At 45.6% G+C, this 17,462-nt stretch overlaps 1 protein-coding gene and 1 non-coding gene across 2 annotated transcripts; both read left to right on the top strand.

Annotated features, from left to right (window-relative positions):
• The first annotated feature begins 5,931 nt into the window (after nt 1–5,931).
• Nucleotides 5,932–8,645, top strand: TCL1A (TCL1 family AKT coactivator A). Its single transcript, XM_021679925.1, has 3 exons — nt 5,932–6,051; nt 8,022–8,192; nt 8,589–8,645. Exons 1-3 carry the CDS (start codon nt 5,932–5,934, stop codon nt 8,643–8,645), a joined length of 348 nt encoding a protein of 115 aa, XP_021535600.1.
• Nucleotides 8,646–17,118: 8,473 nt separating this feature from the next.
• Nucleotides 17,119–17,222, top strand: LOC123325761. The gene has a single exon (XR_006540619.1). It is a non-coding gene; the product is annotated as a U6 spliceosomal RNA (small nuclear RNA).
• Nucleotides 17,223–17,462: the final 240 nt, after the last annotated feature.

Below are 17,462 nucleotides of genomic sequence, written 5' to 3' on the forward strand. Positions count from 1 at the left end.
TGAACAGCTATATGAAAAAAAAAAAAAAAGAAACTAGACCACTTTCTTACACCATACACAAAAATAAACTCTAAAGGGAGTAAAGACCTAAATGTAAGACCTGAAACCATAAAAACACTAGAAGAGAGAACAGGCAGTAATTTCTCTGACATCAGCCATAGCAACATTCTTCTAGATGTCTCCTGAGGCAAGGGAAACAAAAGTGAAAATAAAATTGGGACGACATCAAAATAAAAAGTCAGCACAGCATAGGAAACAATCAGCAAAACCAAAAGACAGCCTACTGATGGGAGAAGACATTTGCAAGTGACATATCCGATAAAGGGTTGGTATCCAAAATATATAAAGAACTGATACAACTCAACATACATTAAAAAACACAAACAATCCAATTAAAATATGGGCAGAAGATATGGACAGACATTTCTCCAAAGAAGACATACAGATGACTAACAGACACATGAAAAGATGCTCAACATCACTCATCAGCAGGGAAATGCAAATCAAACCCACAGTGAGATATCACCTCACACCTGTCAGAATGGCTAAAGTCAAAAACACAAGAAACAACAGTGTTGGCAAGGATGTGGAGAAAAAAAGAACCCTCTGGTGCAACTATTGGTGGGAAGACAACCTGGTACATCCACTGTAGAAAAGAGTAAGGAGGTTCCTCAAAAAATTAAAGAATTACTATATGATCCAGGAATCACACTATTGGGTATTTACCCAAAGAATAAGAAAACACTAATTTGAAAAGATATATGCACCCCAATGTTTATTACAGCATTATTTACAATAGTCAAATTATGGAAGCAGCCCAAATGTCCATCGATAGATGAATGGATAAAGAAGATGTGGTCTGTATATGCAAGGGAATATTACTCAGCCATAAAAAAGAATAAAATCTCGCCATTTGCAACAACACGGATGGAACTAGAGGGTACAATGCTAAATGAAATATGCAGTTAGAGAAAGACAAATGCCATGTGATTACATTTATATGTGGAATTTAAGGAACAAAACAAAGAAATAAAGAGACAAAAGGGTAGACTCTTAACTATAGAGAACAAACTGATGATTACTAGAGGAGGGGGTGGGCAGGGGGATGGGCGAAACAGGTGAAGGAGATGAAGAGTCCACTTATTGTGATGAGCACTGAGTAATGTATGGAATTATTGAATCACTATATTGTACATCTGAAACCCAATATAACATTGTATGTTAATTATACAGAAATTAAAAATACATATATATAAATCTAAAAAATAAATTTATTAATAATTAAAAAAATAAATATTGAAAATACAACTAGCATATGATCCAGAAATCCTACTTGTGGGTATTCATCTGAAGGGTATAAGAATACTTCCTTGGAAAAAAAAAAAAATATATCCTAAAATTGAAAATCTAGGTCAAGAGTTATCGGATAAATGGTATAGAGGAAATTTTCAGTGTCGAAGCTGAAAGCAGTACCTAGTTAATCATTTATCTCAGCTTATATATATTAGAAGCATGAAGATTATGAGCCGGTTTTATAGAAGGAATAAAGAGATATGTGAAATATTTTTGAGGCCAAACTAATGCAATCAAATTAAACTGAAGAATAATTGAAGTGGAAGAACCAGAAACAAGCCAATATGTAGGACCAGCCACACTGTGAGCATAATACCCAATGTATGGAATAAATCCCAGGGTTGAGAAATATTTTTGATACAACTTAGGTAAACTTTAACTCATCAGGGCAAATGGATGCCTCATTTCTAGTTCAGTGTCATTGCAATTCTCCTACATGCTGCTCACTCCCCCAGCTTGTCAGGGTCAACTATTTGGTGCATTTTGAGTTAGGGCTATGGGTGTCTTTTGCATTTGTGTGGTGTGTGTATTGGGTTAGTAGGGGCCTTTGCTACCCAGAGGTGGTTCAACAGACCTTCAGCCTCAGGCTCACCTTGGACCTTGTTAGAAATGCCGAGTCTCAACCCAATCCTACTGAATTAGAATCATTTTAACGAGATCCTCATACACACCTTGAAGTTTGAAAAATGTTTAAAACATAAAGAAGGGCGCCTGGGTGGCTCAGTCAGTTAAGCGACTGCCTTCGGCTCAGGTCATGATCCTGGAGTCCCGGGGTCGAGTCCCGCATCGGGCTCCCTGCTCAGCGGGGAGTCTGCTTCTCCCTCTGACCCTCCTCCCTCTCGTGCTCTCTGTCTCTCATTCTCTCACAAATAAATAAATAAAATCTTTAAAAAAAAATAAAACATAAAGAAAATTCTGTTAAGTGTGAAGAGAGAGCTAGTAGCCAGCCATGCAGTGGGTAAGTCTATGATCAGTCCCCGAATTCCACTTGGAATATCCTTCCCACACTCTCCATTAATCTACAGATAAAATTTCATCCCCTGGGAGAAAGGCCATAACATCCCTTTACTCCTGGGCTCACTTGATCATCAGGCTTAATTATCTAAAATATGGCCCAGCTGTCGGAACAAACTCCTTTCTAGGTGACTAGCATGGATGTTTTAACACCTACATATCAGGGCAGAGGGAAAGCAGTCAGGTGCATGCTTGGGGGGAGGTTTACAATGAGATTTGATGGTAGAGAGAATACCTTTAACTTTTTCATAGTTATTTAGTTCTATAAATCTTGTTCACACCTCATAAACAGTCACTCAAATCTCAGAGAAGCGGTTCTCAATCCTCAGTGCACATTAGAATCACCTGAAAAATCCTTTGGTGGGGAAGAAAGAACACCAAAGCCTCAGTCTCAGAGATTCTCGTCTAAATGGTCTGGGGTGAGGTCCAGACACAGGTATGTTATAAAAGCTTCCCAGGTGATTCTAGTAAGCAGCGAGGGTTGCAATCCACTAGCTTAGTGATTTCCGGCCGTTCATTATAAGGCCCAGAGGCCTGGAGACCTATGTAGCTCTAAGTAGTTTCTTTATAGCTTGCTGGTCATTGCCTGATGGTTGGGAGGACACTGATGACCAGGATTTTAAGAGGAAAACACTTTCTATATTAGAAGTGATTTTGACAGAAAATATGAGCGCCTACAACTAAATGATACAGAGTCATATATCCAAGGTTTGTGTCACAGAGAAATCTAGAGGGAAATGGTAGAATGAGACACCCACCATCTCTCCCTCTTGTTTCCCCCCGTAGACCAAGGCTTAACGTGCCCACCAGTCCTCTGGGGATCTTGCTAAAATGCAGATTCTGACCCAGTTGATCTGGGGAAGGCTTGAGATATAGCTGAACTGGGGACCACACTTACATAGCAAGGTTCTAGACCCTACTGATGGTCATGACTCACCCCCAAGGCTCTTCCTTGGGGCACAACCAAGAAGATGGCCTCTTCACTCCTGAAAAACAAATTCCACTGTGGTCTTTCATATCCAGAACCACTCTGCCCAAAACCATTCTTAACCTCCTACTAGACAGCTTTTTCAGAGGATCACGGACTGTTGAGTTAGAATGGGCTTTGAGGGCAGCTAGCAGGGCCCCTTCATTACACAAGTGTGGCGATGAGGCCAAGATGGCAAAGGATTTGCCAAACTCATGGGTGATAGAGGCAGAGTTGAAACTGGATCCAAAGCTGGAACATGAAAGCATCAGTGAAGGATTCTATATTAAAAAAAAAAAAAAAAAAAAACTGCAAAATAATTGCTTTGTGTTACTTTGTAAATGAAACACTTGATTATCCTCAGGGAGCTTGTAGACAAATAAAGGAGTCGGAAAGTTGTATATGACTCTAAAGCTAGGCCCGCTGACCTTCGAGCCCTAAGATGGGGCAGGTAACACGCTGAAGAGGCTTGCCTGTCCCTGAGACCACACAGGAGCTATTCCTTTCTCATGGGACTTCCATAAAGAAGGCTCAAGGGCCCCCCAGAAGCTGCCCTATGAACTCCTCAGTCATCTTATGCCACTTTCATGCTTTGGAACCCCTTCTCAAATGATTTTCTGAATCCTAACAAGAATGACGTATACTCTTGCTCAATATTAAGAAGCCCTCATGTGATGCGGAAGGCATATATTGTTCTTTGAAAGGGGGTCGGGGGTGTAAGGATCATATATATTCCCAAAACATTCAGAAGCATATCCAGCCGAGGGAGACTGAATCTTGCTCCATTATTTATTCTTTTTTTTTTTAAAGATTTTATTTATTTATTTGAGAGAGCGAGAATGAGAGACAGAGAGCATGAGAGGGAGGAGGGTCAGAGGGAGAAGCAGACTCCCTGCTGAGCAGGGAGCCCGATGCGGGACTCGACCCCGGGACTCCAGGATCATGACCTGAGCCGAAGGCAGTCGCCCAACCAACTGAGCCACCCAGGCGCCCTCCATTATTTATTCTTTTTGGGACCTCTTCAAAAAGCAGAAGGAGTAGTAATGAAATTGGCATTTCAGTGGCATTCTGGGTCCTGGAGCCATCGACACGGCTGGGCAGTGGCCACCCTGGCTTGTAGGTGCCCCCTTCCCTTGCCACACTGTTTAAGCTGGATTTGTCATCATTTTTTACCTCAAGGCTCAGGACTGGGCTGAGACTTCCCCAGCAGACATATTAGCATATTATCTTGCTCCCAGTGGCTATCTGGGTCTGGAATTAAGAACCATCCACAGGGAAATCAGCCTGAATGCCGTAAGTCTGAATATTAAATACTAGCACCACCAGGGGCTGCCCTGGCAAGGAGGTTTGCTGGGCTCATGTCTGCCTCCTCCACTCCCCACTCGGCTTTGGCTTTTGTCTTCTATTTTGTGTTCCCGGTAAATCCAATTACATCTCTATTATCGTAGGCCACCTCAGCACTTTCTTGGGAATTAGGTTGTCTGGATCCGCAGAGAAGCAAATACATACCTTTGCTATCAGGGGATCCGGGTTAAGCTCATTCTCACTTTTGTGATATTGCAAAAGATCCCAAAGTTATTTTCTTAGCGCCTGGTCAGAGAGACAGGAAAGAGCTAGAAGATGAAGCACCAAACTGCTGCCAATGGTGATGTTTGAGCAACGAGGCCGGAGCTCAGCTTACATGTTTCTCATTGTACTTTATTTTCTTAATTGCCTTAATGGGCATGTGGTGTACTGCAAAATGAAGTGAAATTGTTTTCCTTATTTGCTGTAATTTACAGAGAGTGGGTTTGATCATATAACCCAGGGACTTTTCAATTCCATTGATCTTGGAGTGCAGAGAAGGGATTCTTTTCAAGCATTCATTTTGAACGATGTGTTCACCAATGAATTCAAAGCCCGTAAAAGGAAAAACCCATGTTTCTTCACCACCGTGTTTCACAATAGCCATTAGATGACCACACCATCATCAAAGCCGTGGAAAATGTGTGTGGGTGGGGGACTGGGGCTTCAAGAGTTGCACTTGGCCAAGGAAATTGATTCTCACACCCCATGCACAAGCTGAAGGTGATGCCGTGAACCTGGGAAAGTCCGGGCTTGGCTCAGGCTCGCATGGTTCTCTTCTGATCCCAGGAGACGAGGAGGGGGTCCTGGCTCTGGGTTGCCGGGCATCGACTGTGAGTTCCCAGCAGAGGCCTGGTGTCCCGGTCTGGGGTGTGACTTGACCAGTCACACACAGTGGCTGACTCGGACAGTGGGGGTCTGGGCGTCCCAGGGAGTGGAGGACGCCGGCACCTCCTGACAGAGGAAAGGCCAAAGGCCACAGACAGGAGTGCCTCCCCAGCAGTGGGGAGTGGGAGCTGGAGCTGGAAAAAGCCACGAGTCTATGGGGCTGGGGCTGCTCTCCTAAACGCGGCCAGGGTCCCCTGGAGCAAGACCAGCTCCAGAGCGGATCCTGCCTCGCGCCCGCCCTCCTCCCGCCCCGCCGCTGGGGGGCGCCCGCGCGCGTCCCGCTATAAAGCGCCGTCCTGCGTCCCGCGCACCAGCGAGTCGGTTCGAGAGGCTCCAGAGGCGGCCCCTGAGTCCCCCGGGGCGCCATGGGCGAGCTCCCGTTCTTCAGGGCGCACACAGCCTTGCACCCAGACCACCTGTGGATCTGGGAGAGGTCCGTGTACGTGGACGAGAACCAGCGCACCTGGCTGCCCATAACCATCGAGGTACAGCGGCCTTGGGGCGGGCCGGGCGGGCGGCGTGGGCGTCCGCGGCCGCCACGTGGGGGGCCCTGCCCCGGACTTCGGGGGTGTCGGGGCGCCTCGGGGGAGCGCACTTCACCAGGAACGCAGTGGTGTAAGAGCCGGACTAAGAGCAAAATTAAAGTATGTCCTAGCAGGACGGTTACGTTATAGAACAGCAAACAGCAAAAAGTTACACGGGAGTGACTGTGTCCCTGTTTTACAGATGAGAAAACTGAGTCACAACCTATAAACCTGCCCAGAGTAGTCCTGCTAGTAGGTGATAGGCTTGACATTCCAGGCTCTTAACCACCATGTTTATTGGCATTTAATTTCTTCTTTAAGTACACATGTATGTACTTTTAAACATCAAATATTTACTTTTTTTAAGTCGGGTATTTGAAGAGAATTTATGTGAATATCTTTTTTAAAAACTCTGGTTGGCGAATATCTTCTTAAACATGACACCAAAACCACAAAGCAGTGTATTTCACATAATCATTATTATAAGTTATGCTCAAAGCATAAACCACTAGCGGACCGTGGGGCAGGATTCACCCCCATGTAATGGAAAGGACTGGTATTCTTAATATGTAAAGGTTGACTTAATAAGAAAAAAAAGGAACAAGCAGACCAAAAGTGGTTGAAGGATATAGAAAACCTATACGAACACAGCAAGAATGGTGATTTCCACTTACATCTTGCAGGATGATCTGAATTATTTTTTAACAATTCCAATTTATTTCATGGATGGAAAATTTAAAGAATGATTTCCGCTTTGGAAAGTAGTTATTGAACCAACATGAGGGCCTAGTTTATATGCCAAGCACAGTTCTAGGCTGTGAGGGTTTGCAGTGAATTTGATAAAATCCTGCTACTCTGAAGCTGGCACTGCGGGGTGGGGAGGGGCAGGACATCAAAATAATTGAGGCTGCTGTGCAGGATGAGAGGCAGTAACGAGTGGGGCAAGGTCTACAGGCAAGACCTCTCAAGAGTATTAACTTGCACTTGCCTGTCATGCAGACCTTTGTGAAGCTCCCTTGTAGACATGCGTGCTTCATGTGTATTTCAGAGAGTTGGATTTTGCTGAAATGTGTCCCTATAGACCTATATTTGTGCAGAGACCTGTCTCGAAGAAGGGTGTGAGCCCTGTGTAGATCTAAGGGAGAATGTTCCAGGCAGAGGACCACAAATGCAAGAGATTACTGGGAATGTGACATGTCCCCGAAATATCGAGGAGGCCCTTGTGGCCGGCACAGGGTGGAGGGTGAAGGACAGAATGGGAGATGAGGGAGGCAGGGGCCCACATTAGTGGGTCTGTGGACCGTGGTTAAGATTGCAGTTCCTTCTACCTGCCGTGAAAAGCCACTGGAGAGTTTTAGACGTGCACCCCGGCTGCTGTGCGGGGAGCTGATTGGAAGGCATATGACCATAAGGTGGCAAGTTAGCTTATTGCAGGAGAGGGGTGGTGGTGGAGGTGGGGAAAAGTATTCTCTCACCTGTTTCAGTGGGGCTTTACGGGGGTGCCTGGCTGGCTCCATCGGTGGACCGTGCGACTCTTGATCTTGGGGTTGTGGATTTAAGCCCCACGTTGGGTATAGAGATTACTTTTAAAAAAAAAAAGTTAAATAAATAATAAATAAAATAAAATAAAACCCCATGGAGCTGACATCAGCACCACACTGCAGTTAAGGAAGCTCAGGGACAAGCTTTAAGTCTGTCAGGAAGCAGCGGGTTCCGTGTGGCCCTGTCTGGGTGTCTAGACACCTGTGAGTGCCAGTCATCCTGGCCTCGCCAGCGTCCCTGAAAGGGGCATGCATGGCATAAGGGGGGACGTTGCTGGGAACAGTGATCACCAGCATCTCAGATGCCGGCGGGGTGGGAAGGACTCTGGGGATTTGCGTGCTGGGGAGCCCGGGCCCTGAAGGCGTGCCCTGGTCTTCCCTTCCCTTCAGACGGAGAGTAGCCTCCAGGTACTCATGCGTCAGGAGGATGTGTCCCTGGGGGAGGCTGTGTGCCCCAGCCTACTAGCCCCATGCCCGCTGCCTTCCATGTGGCAGCTCTACCCTGGAAGAAGATACCGAGGCTCAGACTCGAGTTTCTGGCGCATAGTGTACCACATCGAGGCAAGTGTGTCCTTCTCCCAGGGGCCGTCGGGTCATCTGGGGTGGCCCTGCCCCTCCGCCCCCCACGTCTGGCCTCAGAGCTGTATCCGTTCCCCCATCTCTGCACCAAAAGCTAAACAAGGGAAGGAGTTTACACTGCAGGTTCTTAAAGGACTGGATTAGAGAGAGGTCAGAAGTGACTGCCTGGGCCACTCTGTGAGGTCTAACAGAAGCCCCCTCAGCCCAGGGGGCCTCTCTGCTGGGCAGCCAGGGGTTGAAGGCTGGTGGGAGGAGGGGCTCCTAGAATCCCCCGCCCCCAGGCAGCTTCCTGGAAGCTCCTGGAAGGCCCGGGGTGGGGATAGAAGGACAGAAGGAAGAGTTGCCTGGCCCGGCCTCTCACCCCCTTCTCTCGTGCAGTTCAGTGGCAAGGAGGACATGCTCCTTGAACAGCTGCCGGACCTGGAAGATGAGTGACCAGGTGAGTACCTTCGGGGCCAGCACCTGTCAGTCCAGAGTGACCGGGGCAGAAAGAAAGAACACCCGCCCCCCACTGAAGGCAGTGCTGACTCCCACCCCCAATGGTACTGCCCTCTGAGGGTCTCCGGGTCTGGGCATCCAGGCTCTCCCCTTTAGCACCTCGGGGGCTAGTAATTTTGAGGGGAGCCCCCTTCGTAGTAGGGACGCACATCTGTACAGTGCCTCGTGGTTTAGGGCACTGCTGCTCGATCATCACATCGACTGAGCTAGGAATGATTTCATTTCCTAGGTTACAAAAATGAGCTTTGAGGAAGCACAGTGACTGGGCAGTTCCAAACCCCGGTGTTCTGACCCCGGGCCGCTCGCTCTATTCGTAATCTGCCCTGGCTCAGATGCAAGGCCTCAGCTCGGGGGGACCCCGCAGTGACCCCCAAGCTCCCCGTGCAGCCTCAGCCCAGCAGCTCTGCTCTTGCCTGCCCTCCACCCCACCCCACGCCTCTGCTATGTCCTTCCCTTTGCCTTTGACTCTGTCTTCTCTTGTCCTTCTCTTGGCCTCTGGGCCCAGGTCCTGCAGCTCCTGTCTCCTCCTGCCCCCGGAGTCCAAGTGCTGCTGGCCTTCGTTCACCTTCGTTTCCCGGCCCTGCGTGTTCTGTTCTGCCACTTCCCAGTCCGGGAGGGAGCAAGGGGCAGAGGATGAGCCCTCCCCGGGGCCTGCGGGGCTTGCCTGCAGCCCCCTCGGCCCCCCCCACCCCGGCAGATTGGGACTGGAGAGGAGGCAGGTTTGTGCGGCTTCCCCCAGCTGCCCCAGCTCTAGCTGCCGTCCGGGTGGCTCCGTCCGCTGATGGCGTTTGGCCTCTCTCTGCCGTGGCCTCCCGTGCCTGCTTCTCACTCTGTTCCCTCAGTTCCGTGCACCTCTGGCCGCAAGGGAATGGGGCCCACTCACTTGAGACAGGGCCAGGCCTTAGAGCCCCAGGACCAGCCGTCGCACTTGGTGCATGTCTGCACTTGACCGTGCCTATAAAAGCCCCTGCTGTGCAGGCAGGCTCTGGTACAGTTCGAGGGAAGGCCTGGGAGGAGCCCAGATCTGCGTGCAGGACCAAGGAGCCCGCTGGGCCACGAGCCACGGCTCACAACCTAGCGGGAGGCCGAGCCGGCGAGCACTGCGGACACCCTTGGGTGGCCATGTGTAGGGGGACAGAGGTCGAAGTGGCCTCTTCTTTTTAACGGTGCCCACACACCTTGGTGTTATGAAGTTGTATGTAGTGTGAACACTTTGCAATGTTGATTAAATGTAAAACAGTTATCTACATTTGTGCTTGAACCAGCTTCTGTCCGTGACCTGGATTCCTGGAGAGAAGCAAGAACAGGCAGTCACCAAATTAGAAATTTGGAAAGGGAAAGAATACTCATGAATGTAGTGTATTTCTTTTACTTGGGTGAGAAGGCTGGAAATCTATTTTGCCTCCCTCCCTCCCTCCCTCCCTCCCTCCCTCCCTTCCTCCCTTCCTTCCTTCCTTCCTTCCTTTTTTTGCTTGCATGTAATCCAAATGCTCAGAACCCTAGTGTTCTTGGAGGCATGATCTGAGAACCCTTGGAGTCCATGACCCCAGAAAGTCTTTGTCAGCAACTCCTCGTGTTCAAGGTCCCTCTGTGTGGTCCCTCCCTGCGGGGGCACTCACCAAGCACTGTCCTTACATGCCTAGTTCCAGTGTCAGCAGGAGTCCCTCTCCTCACCTGAAACTGTCCCCAGCAGTCACAGCCCAGCCCACCCCATGCCCTGCCCCCCCTCTTCCTGAGGAGGTAAGCAGGGCCTCAGGTACTACCAAGGGATGCCTTCCAGGAGAAGTGATCCATCCTGTGTGGCGTGCTGGTCCTCGCCCCTTGTTGTTACCAGGGTCTGTAGCTTCCTCATCACAGAGAGATGTGGGGGGAATGATATGTATTTTGTTAAGTATCTAATAAGAGAATTCTCTAAGAAAAGTACCGCTTTTCCTATTTTATATTCTCTGATCCCAGTCTTATCTGGACAGATAGACGTGGGTCCCCTCTTGTGATTTTAACCCCATTGCCTTGCACAGGGCTTGCCAGTGTAAGAGTTTGATGTGTGGGAGCTCTTCCTAGACAGACCCCTCTTGGTAGGGACTGAGCATCAGGACGTCAGAGCAGGAAGAATGTCAGAGATCAACCAGTTGCCTCATTTTAGGAACTGGCCCAGGAAGAAGAACGTTCGTGTTTTGGGCCGACTGTGTCCCCCCACATTCATATGTTGATGCCCTAACCTCCAGGCTCCGGGTGGAGCCTTTGGGAAGTGGTTACAGTTAGCTGGGGTCATGAGGGTGGGACCCCGTGATGGGATTAGCACCCTGATAAGAGGAAGATGCAGAAAGGCAAGGCCAAGTGAGGACGCAGAAGACAGCTGTCTACAGGCCAGGAAGAAGGTCCTCACTAGACGCCCAGTCTACCGGCACCTTGATGTTGGACTTCCCAGCCTCTAGAACCTTGAGAAATAAATGTGTGTTGTTTAAGCCACCCGATGTCTGGTATTTTGTTACAGCAGCCCAAGCAGACGGACTGTTCTTGTTCCAAATGCTTGTTTGGGAAACGTCAGACCGGCACTGTGAACTCTGGTGGGGGCTCCAGATACAGCAGTGACCAGAACCCAGGCCCTGCAGCTCTTGTTTTGGAAAAAGACCAACGAGCAGCTTGGGGTGCACAGTCCTACAGAGGAGATACAACAGGGTAATCTGCTGGTGAGTTAGGTCGGATGGGGAAGAAATTCCGAATCATCTCTGGAGGTAGCCTCTGAGATTGGACCTTGAAAATGAGAGAGAGCTAGATTCTTAAAGCAGGGAAGAGAGTCCCAGGGAGAGGAAATGGCACGCGGTGCACATTTAATTTGCTGTGGAAATTAGAAATGACAGTAGTATTTCTGCTCATTAAAAGGCCATTTTATAAGAGTAAGTGGCCCTAACGAATTAACTGTAAATACAATGCAGAATCTCCATGTTCCATGGCAAGAGTGACTTTGGGCTTCGGCTGAAACAGCTGGGTGGATGGTGATGCCGCCACTTGAGTTGGGGACGAGACTTGGGCAAAGGGGGAAGTAGCAGAGTTCGGGTTTAGGGTGGTGTTGAGTTCCAGAGGCCTCCGATTCCGGCGTGTTGATGGGCTGTTGATTGAACAGGGGTCCAGAACACAGGTCCAGACTGAAACGATAAATGTAGGAGGCATTAAAAAAATACACATGATCATTAAAGCCAGGGCCTGACTGAGGTCACTTAGGCAGAGGTGGTGGTGTCTTTGGAAGCAAGAGAAGAACGTGTTTTAAGAAGGGGACCGAGGAACACATGCTGTTGGGGGCTGAGTAAAGAGGAGTGAGTGACCCACGTTGGGATCTGGTCACCTGGAGATGGACGGTGATGTCATCAGGGAAAGTTCCAGTGCTGTGACGGGTGGGCGCCAAGAGGAGGGGAGGTAAGAGGGATGACCTCGCTCTGAGCTTTGTTAGGGGGGCTCGGAGAAGCCTGGCTTCCTGGGTTGAGTAACGAGCCTGGGTATGTGCACAGAAGGGGACAAACTGATGAGGCAGAACGGGGGAGGAGAGGGGGTGCAGTCAAAGGAACAACATTCCTGAAGCTAACGGATGAACCCAGGGCACAAACGTCTGTCGGTGTCAGCCGCAGATGCCCATCCTGCTTCCTTTCTCCCCATACAGAATGGGGATCCATTTTGTTTGTTTTGCTGAAGTATTTTAAGTACTTGAGAATCTCACCCACAAGCATTTTCTTATGTATTACAGACGAGACTTTCATTCCTGATCGCCACCATGCCGTTATCACACCTGACAAAATTAACTGTAATTCCTTAATGCCCTCTCGTACCCAGTCTGTTTTCAGATGTCCTCACTGATCTCCAGTGTCTTTCCACAGACAGTGGGTGGTGACGTGTCTCAGGTCTCTTGTAATCTATGCAGGTAGATTGTCCTGTAGACCTTTTGGATTTCGTTCATGGCCTCCCAGAGTATCCTTTCTATGCTTCTCTTCCTATTTCCTGTAAACCTGCCATTAAATTGATTAGACTCTGCTTTAATTCTTTGGGCACAAATCTTCCATAGGTGGGGCCGTATATACTGCTCAGGGCATCGGATCGGGAAGCACCCATGTCAGGTTACCCAACTCTGAGTGGCGGTGAGAGTGATCTGTGGGCTCTGGTGTTGTCAGCCTCCCATCCATCCTGGAGTGTGTCCCCCCCCCCCCCCCCCCCCCGCCAATCAACCTGTCCTTTCTGCACCTTGGGCATGTTTACGATGCGCAGTCATCCTGTCCGAGAACATTGTCTTGCTTTTTATTTAAGTCTACATTGTGTCTTTCAGAATGCTTTACAGTTTTAATCATAAAGGTTTGGCCCATTCTTGTTGAAAGCTGTTCTTGGGCTTTTTGTTTATTATTGTAAGGGTGTCTCTCCTTTTTGTCATCTTTAACGGGACGTTGCCTGAAGGGTTGTATCTGTACTCGTGTGTGTATAAAATGCCTATTACTGTTTCCTGTATGTCATTTTTATAATCCGCTATATACTAAATTATCTCATTATTTACAGTAGTTTTAATTTAGTCTTTGAGTATTCCAGGTGTATAATGATAATATCTACAAAGAGAGATATTATTACCTCTTCCTTTTCTTTTTTTTTTTAAGATTTTATTTATTTATTTGACAGAGAGAGCACAAGTAGGGGAAGCAACAAGCAGAGGGAGAAGCAGGCTTCCTGCTGAGCAGGGAGCCCGATGCGGGGCTCAATCCCAGGACCATGGGACCATGACCTGAGCCAAAGGCAGACGCTTAACTACTGAGCCATCCAGGTGCTCCTTACCTCTTCCTTTCTAATTCTTGGTTAGAACTCCTTTCTCTTGTCGAATATTGCAGCACTATGGTAAATAATGGAGGTGCTGGGCATTCTTTTATTTTCTTAATTTTATCAAGAGAGCTTCTAGAGTTTCCCCATTAAGCATGAGCCTGGCTTTGAAGCTGAAATATTTGTATTTTATCATGTTAAATATCTTTCAATTTCTTTTTTTGAATTTTAACTTGAATGGGGATTGGGTTTTGTTAACATGCCTTTTCCATATCTAAGGAGATGATCGTATGATACTTTCCTTGAACTCTAATAATACCATGTTAATATTGGTTATTGACTCTTTCTTGCATTCCTGGAATAAACCCCATGTGGTCATGATGTATAAGGTATGATGGTGGATCTCTTTGCTGATATTTTATTTAACATTTTTGCATTGTAGTGGAAGTGATCTGGAGTTTTTTTCTCCCCCCTCCCTCAGTTTTTGTTAAGTTTTGGCATCAAAGTTATATTCAGTTTATAAAAATAATTTGGAGACTTTTCTTGTGTTACATCCTATAATAGTGTAAGTTACATTAGAATTTTTTTTTAAGGTTGGTAGAATTCCTTTATGAACCCATTCAAGCCTCGTCCCTCTTTAGAAAGAGCACTTGTACAATTTTCTATTTCTGTGAAAATTGGTCTGTTTAAGTTTTCTCTCTCTACTGGGGTCAGTTTAAGTTAAATCAATTTTCCTAGGAAAGCATGAATTTCCTCTAGGTTTATATTTTATTGTCGTAGTTATTCAAAATAGTCTCATGACTTTACATATTCTCTCTGGGTTATTATTGCCCCTTGTCATTTCTTATTTTGCCTTTTTTTGTGTTTTATCCCACTTCATAAAATTAAGTTCGTCTATTTTAAAGATTTTATTTATTTATTTGAGAGAGAGCACGAGATGGGGGAAGGTCGAGGGAGAAGCAGACTCCCCATTGAGCAGGGAGCCTGATGAGGGACTCGATCCTGGGACTCTGGGATCATGACCTGAGCCGAAGGCAGACGCTTAACTGACCGAGCCACCCAGGCACCCCAAGTTCGTCTATTTTATTTCCCAGAGAACCAACTTTTTGATTCATTTATTCTATGTTTTTTTTTTTTTTTTTGGTTTTCTATCTCATTGATGTCTGTTTTTATCTTTCATTCTGTACTTTTTGTTTTCCTTTTCCCTTTTTCTAGCTATTTTAATTGGGTGTTTATTTCCTTTTTAAAGTTTCTATATAGGTATATAGCAGTTTTATTTAAATATAATCGACATACCATGCAATTCACATACTTAAAGTGTGCAATTCAATTTTTTTTGCATGTTCATAGAGTTGTACCATCACCATGATTAAATTTAGAACATTTTCATTATCTCAAGAAGATACCCCACAACTACTAGCAGTTCTTCCATAATGCCCCCAAACTTCTTAGCACCAGACAATCACTAATCTCCTTTCCATCTCTGTAGATTGTGCACCTTCTGGATATTTCATAGAAACGGAATCCTACACTATATGGTCTTCTGTGACTGGATTCTTTAGCATAGTATTTTCTAAGTTCAAACGTATTCTAGCATGTATCAGTATCTCATTCTGTTTTATGACTGAATAATACTCTATTGTATGAATATGCCACATTTTATAAGTTCACGGACATTTGGTTATTTCTGCTTTTTGCCTCTTATAAATAATGCTGCTATGAACATTCACGTATAAGTTTTTGGGTGGACGTATGTTTTTATTTCTCTTGGTTATGTACTTGGGAGTGGAATTACTGGGTCATATGGTAACCTGTTTTTGACTTTTTGAGGGATCACCAGACTGTTTTCCAAAAGTAGCCGTGCATTCCCAAGAGCAGTGTGTGAGAGTTCCAATTTCTCCACATCCTTGTCAACACTTATGTGGCTTTTTTGTTCTAGCCACTTGGTGTAAAATGGTATCTCACTGTGGTGTTGATTTGCACTTCCCTGATGACTAAGGATGTCTGTACATTCTCATGTACTGCCATTTGTGTATCTTCTTTGGAGAAATGCCTGTTAAGATCAATTGCCTATTTTAATTGAGGTATAATTGACGTGTAACATTATATTTCAGGTGTATGACATAATGATAGGATATTTGTATATATTGCCAGATGATTACCACAATAAGTCTAGTTATCATCCATCACCATACACAGTTATGAAATTTTTTTTATGATGAGAATTTTTAAGATTATTTTCATAGCAACTTTCAAATATGCAATACAGTATTATTAACTATAGCTACCATGCTGTACATCTCCATGATTTATTTATTGCTCATTTTTTTAAATGGGGTTATTTTTTTATTAGTGAGTTAGAAGAATTCTTTATATATTTGGATTCAACTCCCTTATCAAATGTAATTTACAAATATTTTCTCCTAATCTGTGTGTTGTCTTCTCTCTTGTTTGATGGTATCCTTTGAAACACAAAACTTTTTAATTTTGATGAATTCTAATTTATTTTTTCTTTTATCACTTGTGTTTTTAATACTATATCTAAGAAAGCTTTGCCTAACCCAAGGTCATGGATGTTTGCTCTATATTTTCTTCTGAGAGTTTTATGGTTTAAACTCTTACGTTAAAGTCTGTGGTCCATTTTGGGTTAATTTTTATGTATGGTATGAGGTAGGGATCCATGTGAACAGCTAGTTGCCTCAGTGTCATTTGTTGGAAAGACTGTTTTTCCCCCCTTTGAATGTCTTGGCACTCTTGTCAAAAGTCAGTGGACTGTAAAAGTCAGGGTTAATTTTTAGATTCTCAGTTCTCTTCCATTGATAAATATACATCTGTCCTTATGTCAATACTATACTGTCTTGATTACTAGATCTTTGTGATAAATTTTGAAATTGAGGGCCGCCTGGGTGGCTCAGTCAGTTAGGCGTCTGCCTTAGGCTCAGGTCGTGATCCCAGGGTCCTGGGATCAAGCCCCACGTCAGGCTCCCTGCTCAGCGGGGGGTCTGCTTCTCCCTCTGACCCTCTTCCCTCTCGTGCTGTCTCTCATTCTCTCTCTCTCTCTCTCAAATAAATAAATAAATAAATCTTTAAAAAAAAAAAAAAAAGAAATAGTAGTAAACCATGGGGTGCCTGGGTGGCTCAGTCAGTTAGGCGTCTGCCTTCGGCTCAGGTCATGGTCCCAGGGTCCTGGGATCGAGCCCCGCATCGGGCTCCCTGCTTGGCGGGGAGCCTGCTTCTCCCTCTCCCACTCCCCCCGCTTGTGTTCCTACTCTCACTGTGTCTCTCTCTGTCAAATAAATAAGATATTTAAAAAAATATTTTTTTGAAATTGAGAAGTGTGAGTCCTCCAACCTTGTTCTTTTTCAAGATTGTTTTCATTATTCTGGGCCCCTTGAACTTGCATATGAATTTCAGGATCAGCTTGTCAGTTTCTGAAGTGAAGTCAAGGAGATTTGATAAGTGATTGTGTTGAATCTGCAGGTCAATATGTAGAGAATCCCTATCTGTATCTGCTTAGGCTGCCATAACCAAATACCATAGATCAGATGTTTTGTTTCCATGGTTATCTTTACACTGATATCTCAGGGTGGTATCCTTACTCCTTTTAAAAATGCTATTGGTTATGCTCGCTTTGGCAGCACATATACTAAAATTGAAACAATACAGAGATTAGCATGGCCCCTGCACAAGGATGACACGTAAATTCCTGAAGCATTCCAGATTTAAAAAAAAAAACAAAAAACTATCAGTTGTAACAGTGTCCAAAGAACTTTCTATAATGATGAACATGTTCTTCATTTGTGTTCTCCAGTGTGGAAGCTACTAGCTGCATATGAAATGAAATGTGAATTGTGGCTACTCTAATTGAGAAACGACATTCAAGATTTTATTTAATGTCAATTAACTTACATTTAAATAGCCACATATAGCTGGTGGCTATCACGTTAGATGGTGTAGGTCTTTTTT

Source organism: Neomonachus schauinslandi, chromosome 9, assembly GCF_002201575.2.
Source record: "Neomonachus schauinslandi chromosome 9, ASM220157v2, whole genome shotgun sequence".
Classification (NCBI taxonomy): Eukaryota; Metazoa; Chordata; class Mammalia; order Carnivora; family Phocidae; genus Neomonachus; species Neomonachus schauinslandi.